The sequence below is a fragment of the Tupaia chinensis genome, unplaced genomic scaffold (genome assembly GCF_000334495.1).
Source record: "Tupaia chinensis unplaced genomic scaffold, TupChi_1.0 Scaffold000116_1, whole genome shotgun sequence".
Lineage (NCBI taxonomy): Eukaryota > Metazoa > Chordata > Mammalia > Scandentia > Tupaiidae > Tupaia > Tupaia belangeri.
In genome coordinates, this window is record NW_006159580.1 from 1,175,986 (window position 1) to 1,182,417 (window position 6,432).

At 44.0% G+C, this 6,432-nt stretch overlaps 1 protein-coding gene across 1 annotated transcript in view; it reads right to left on the reverse strand.

Annotated features, from left to right (window-relative positions):
- Positions 1-6,432, reverse strand: part of BLTP3A (bridge-like lipid transfer protein family member 3A) — a 120,718-nt gene that overhangs the window by 9,203 nt on the left and 105,083 nt on the right. Inside the window, exons 16-17 of the mRNA XM_014586172.1 lie at positions 3,503-3,657; positions 3,269-3,419 (exon numbers count right to left, since the gene is read on the reverse strand). Of these exons, the coding sequence (XP_014441658.1) occupies positions 3,269-3,419; positions 3,503-3,657 (306 nt within the window). The remainder of the gene's footprint in view (positions 1-3,268; positions 3,420-3,502; positions 3,658-6,432) is intronic.

Below are 6,432 nucleotides of genomic sequence, written 5' to 3' on the forward strand. Positions count from 1 at the left end.
CGTGGTCAGCCAGGTGGGAGTCTCCAGTCCCTTCAACCACCATGCCACCTGCTGGTCAACACCCACCCCCCAAAAAAAAGGAAAAAAATATATATATACATTATATATATATATATATACACACATATGTATTGGATACCAAAAAGGGATGCTTGAGTCCCTCATATGAAATGGCCTAGTATCTGCATATAAATTCCATCCTCTCCACAACCTCTCCTACACTTTAAATCATCTCTAGACTACTTATAATACCTAGTATAATGTAGACACTGCAAATAATTATCGTACTGTATCATTTAGGGAATAATGACCAGAAAAAGACCTTACTATGTGGTCAGTATAGACGAAATCATACGTCTAACCACATAGAACTCCTCAGCAACAGTGTAATGGTGATTGGTTTACCGAGGACAGAGGACCAGGCTGTGGAGGGCTGCTGGCTTTATATTTACATAACAGTGTTAGATAGCAGTGGAAATGAATGAGTGATAGCTAACTCAACAAGCTAAAATAATCTCAAGAACACCATGTTACATGAAAGAAGCAAATTACAATATAGTGTCAACTCGAAGCCTACAACAGTTAAATAATATATTGACATAAACACATTTGGGAAAATTATAAAGAAGGAGAACAGTAAACGCAAAATTTAGGATAGTGATTATAGTGATTACGTATGAAAGGTGAGGGACAGAGGAAAAGTCAGGAAAGGACTCCCGAGGATTCCACGGGTCACGGTCCTCTGTACATTACTAGGGGATGGGTATATGGGTCCATTGTATTCTTACTCCATGCCCTACATATATTTTATAAGTATTCTTTAGTTTCTAGTCAATATTTTAAACAATAAGTTTGGTTTTTTAAAGCGATTTTTGCTATAGGGCACCTGTGCTTGCCAGAGAGACAGAGACAGAAAGAGAAATCACTCCCCCGGGGGATTTGGGGCACGCACGTACACGTGCCTGGCGTGAGCTTTAAGCCACAGGCTCCAGGACTCGAACTGCAGTTAGTGCAGTGACATAATCATGCCATCTGATGGTCCCTAGACAGTAAGTTTGTAAATGGAACACAGAACACATGCCCTGGTCTTTCCCGTCATCAAGTGTAAATGATAGATCACATCAAAGGACTGAATCTGAACAGTACAGGTTCCCTGATCACACGCGTTTAATGTCAGCAGCACACACAACAAAGTGAGCACTGGCCTTGTGTTTACGCTCAAGGAACACCTGGAAATAAAGGTGAAGAATAGCCCATGGAATACAAAACCCCGGAAAGACCTCTGTGAGGATCCTCGCAAAAACAGGGCTCACAGGAGTTTTTCCTCCACTAAATGGCTGCTGGAGGGGAGGGCCAAGGACTTAGCACTGGAGTGGCGAGCCCTAGAGCACAGCGACAGGTGCACGTTCATCCATGGCTGTCCTAATAGTCCCACCAGCTCCCCTGCAATGGCCGCCATGCTCACCCGGGCACTGTCCGTGCAGGAACTGCCAGAGTCCCACGGTGCCCAGCTGCTGGAGGGTCAGTTCCTCTGCTTGCAGGGCTACAGTCAGGTCCTCACCACGCACCTCAATCCCAAAAGATACCTCATTCACCTTCAGAACCAGAACTGAGACCTGTCAAAGGAAATTCTCTTAGTTCTGGGTCCCAAGCTCTCAGCCCAGAGCCTACGCTCTGCAGAGAAGAAAGAGCATCTGACCTGGTGAAGAATGAGGTCTTCCCCACTGGGTGAAATGGAACTGTTGGCTTCTGGTGAGCCCTGGCCGTATGTGTCCACCGCAGGGCTCCCTTGAACACCTGAATCATCCAGGACATCTGGAAGAGATTCTGGTAGAACAGATTCTGGACCAGACTCTGCATGAGAAAGTTGACAAGAGAGTTCAAAAGTCAAAAATTCTATTCAAACCCAACCTCTAAAAACAAGGACAACTGAAAATATATATATATATATACTTGTAATATTTATGAAACAATTGGAAATATGAAAACTGGTATTTCATGAATTAAAGAAATTATCACGAATGTTTTAAAGTCTAGTAGTTGGTCACATTTTGAAAGTCTATTAATGAAAGCAGCCCAAGTGTCCATCGATAGATGAATGGTAAGCAAAATGCGGCACAGACATACAGTGGAACATCAGCGGGCTTGTAAGGGAAGGAATGTTGACACATGCGACGACACAGAACTCTGACATTGCACGAAGTGGGACAAGCAAGTAACAAGAGGACAAGCTCTGATTCCACCTGAACACGGTATCTAAACTACCCATATTTATAAAAAGGCATATTTGGGATTTGCTTCAAAATATTATGTCGTGGGAACCAGCAGTTAGCGTAATGGCTATGTCGCTGGACTCCCATGTAGTTGACTGCGGTTCATGTACCAGACCAGTTGACTTAAAACTCACGCCGGGCGCATGTGCATGCGTGCCCAAGATCCCGAGAGGAGAATGGAGGAGAAGGGATTGCGGCGTGACCATCCCCCCTGGGGGGTGATTTCTCGCTTTCTGTCTCTCTATCTCGAGGATTCCACGGGTCACGGTCCTCTGTACATTACTAGGGGATGGGTATATGGGTCCATTGTATTCTTACTCCATGCCCTACATATATTTTATAAGTATTCTTTAGTTTCTAGTCAATATTTTAAACAATAAGTTTGGTTTTTTAAAGCGATTTTTGCTATAGGGCACCTGTGCTTGCCAGAGAGACAGAGACAGAAAGAGAAATCACTCCCCCGGGGGATTTGGGGCACGCACGTACACGTGCCTGGCGTGAGCTTTAAGCCACAGGCTCCAGGACTCGAACTGCAGTTAGTGCAGTGACATAATCATGCCATCTGATGGTCCCTAGACAGTAAGTTTGTAAATGGAACACAGAACACATGCCCTGGTCTTTCCCGTCATCAAGTGTAAATGATAGATCACATCAAAGGACTGAATCTGAACAGTACAGGTTCCCTGATCACACGCGTTTAATGTCAGCAGCACACACAACAAAGTGAGCACTGGCCTTGTGTTTACGCTCAAGGAACACCTGGAAATAAAGGTGAAGAATAGCCCATGGAATACAAAACCCCGGAAAGACCTCTGTGAGGATCCTCGCAAAAACAGGGCTCACAGGAGTTTTTCCTCCACTAAATGGCTGCTGGAGGGGAGGGCCAAGGACTTAGCACTGGAGTGGCGAGCCCTAGAGCACAGCGACAGGTGCACGTTCATCCATGGCTGTCCTAATAGTCCCACCAGCTCCCCTGCAATGGCCGCCATGCTCACCCGGGCACTGTCCGTGCAGGAACTGCCAGAGTCCCACGGTGCCCAGCTGCTGGAGGGTCAGTTCCTCTGCTTGCAGGGCTACAGTCAGGTCCTCACCACGCACCTCAATCCCAAAAGATACCTCATTCACCTTCAGAACCAGAACTGAGACCTGTCAAAGGAAATTCTCTTAGTTCTGGGTCCCAAGCTCTCAGCCCAGAGCCTACGCTCTGCAGAGAAGAAAGAGCATCTGACCTGGTGAAGAATGAGGTCTTCCCCACTGGGTGAAATGGAACTGTTGGCTTCTGGTGAGCCCTGGCCGTATGTGTCCACCGCAGGGCTCCCTTGAACACCTGAATCATCCAGGACATCTGGAAGAGATTCTGGTAGAACAGATTCTGGACCAGACTCTGCATGAGAAAGTTGACAAGAGAGTTCAAAAGTCAAAAATTCTATTCAAACCCAACCTCTAAAAACAAGGACAACTGAAAATATATATATATATATACTTGTAATATTTATGAAACAATTGGAAATATGAAAACTGGTATTTCATGAATTAAAGAAATTATCACGAATGTTTTAAAGTCTAGTAGTTGGTCACATTTTGAAAGTCTATTAATGAAAGCAGCCCAAGTGTCCATCGATAGATGAATGGTAAGCAAAATGCGGCACACACATACAGTGGAACATCAGCGGGCTTGTAAGGGAAGGAATGTTGACACATGCGACGACACAGAACTCTGACATTGCACGAAGTGGGACAAGCAAGTAACAAGAGGACAAGCTCTGATTCCACCTGAACACGGTATCTAAACTACCCATATTTATAAAAAGGCATATTTGGGATTTGCTTCAAAATATTATGTCGTGGGAACCAGCAGTTAGCGTAATGGCTATGTCGCTGGACTCCCATGTAGTTGACTGCGGTTCATGTACCAGACCAGTTGACTTAAAACTCACGCCGGGCGCATGTGCATGCGTGCCCAAGATCCCGAGAGGAGAATGGAGGAGAAGGGATTGCGGCGTGACCATCCCCCCTGGGGGGTGATTTCTCGCTTTCTGTCTCTCTATCTCTGTCTCTGTCTGGCAAGCGCACGCACCCTACAGTGAAAATCTCTCCAAAAAGAAAAAAAATTACGTCGTCAGAAAAGGCATGATGTATTTTTCTGCGTAAAAATGCATCATGACTTCCCCAACAGCCCAGTAATATGGGATGGAGAGAAGTGGGCAGCAAAGCATATGAAGCAAGAATGGCTATGATTTCTCGATGTTGAATCTACCTAATGGGTATATAGGGGTTCATTATTTGAATCCACCCACTTTTATACATATTTGAAAATTCCCATAAGAAATTCGGAATAATAATAATTAAAGCTATCACCCAACTTAAAAAAGAAACAGTGCATTCTCTTAAAACCACAATGAGGCATCGCCTCATACCTGTCAGAGTGGCTATTATCAAAAAGATGGAGAGATAACAAGTGAAGAAAAGGGAAGCCCAGTACACTGTTGGTGGGAATGAAAATTAACAGAACTACATGCTAAACCGGTATAGAGGTTCCTCAAAAACACTCTAAGTAGTTACCATATGATCCAGCAATTCCCACTTCTGGTATACATCCAAGAGATTTGAAATCAGTACGTCAAAAAGACATCTGCCCTCCTGGTTTACTGCAGCATTAGTCTCAAGACCAAGTTATGGAATCAACCTACACAGCAGCTGTGGTTGGAATGTGTCCCCCCAGATGCATGTACTGTAATTTGGTTGCTGTGACCTAGAGGGTGGAAACTTAATCGAACTATGGTGTTGAAAGCTGGGGTCTTGGGGAGCTGATGAGGACTGAGGGCAGGCGTGGAGCCCCCAGTATTGAATTCCCTTGTATCTAAAACAAGACGCAGACACATGCCCTTGCCATGTGGTGCCCTATGCCACACTGGGTCTCCACCAACAGGAAGACCCTTACCAGATGCAGCTGCTTGACTTTGGACCTCCAAAACCGTGATCTAAAGAAACCACTATTCTTACCATCCAGTTTCAGCCATTCAGTCAGTGAGCCACAGAATAACTAAAATAGTGTCTACCGACTGCTGAATAACGTAACGTGGTGTGCGCGAGTATATACACAGTGGAATACTACTCAGCCTTATAGAAGATGGAAATCCCGTCACCTGCAACAGCACAGATGAGTCCTGGAGGACCTTACACTGAGTAAAGTAAGTCAGGCAGAGAGTGACGAAACCTCATATTCTGACACATGTGGCACACAACAGAACAGAATTTGGAAGCAGAGAGCAGAATGGTGGTTACCAGGGTCTAAGAGCGTCATAGTGGGGACACGTTGGCCAAAGGGTACAACATTTCAGTTACACAAGAGGGATGACACAGTAAGTATTTTAGGTGATGGATATGTTAACAAGTGTGACCCACAAATTCCACATTGTATATATATATATATCATTGTAGTTATATCACTGTGTACCCCATAAATATATACAATTATAATTTGTTAGTATCTAATTTTAAAATTTTTTAAAAAGAGTGCATTCTCTCTTTAAATATTCTCCATTCTCTCTTTAGATATATTTTTTTTTTTTTGGAGAGGTTTTTGCCCGGCGTGAGTTTTAAGCCACCAGGTCCGGGACGTGAACCACGGTCGACTACGTGGGAGTCCAGCGACATAGCCATTACACTAACTGCTGGTTCCCTCTTTAGATACTCTTAAGGGATCATTTAATAAGTTTTTTTTTTTTAATTTAATTTGACTGGGGAGGGAGGAGTAAGAAAGTAAACTGCCAGGTCCAGGACTCAGCCCAGGACTTGAACTCTAGTCAGCCATGTGGGTACCTTAACCAGCCACCTTAACCACCATGCCACTTGCTGGCCCCATAAGTTTCTACTTCAATAAGCTGAAAGAACCCATGTTAACTTCCAGGAGTGACTGATTTAATTCCTAAAAATTACTCATTTTATCAATAGACAAAATGCTCCTAGTCATTTTCCTACAATAAAATATATAGGAAAATATATATAAATAAATAAATAAGCAGCAACCACAGACAGTGAACACACTCACACCACTGTTACGAGCTGCAAACTAATTCCACTTGCTTAGTTACGTGGCCATTCAACTAGTACTCTCTCCTGTAGTGTGAATCTTTTTTTTTTTTTTTTTTTCCAATGG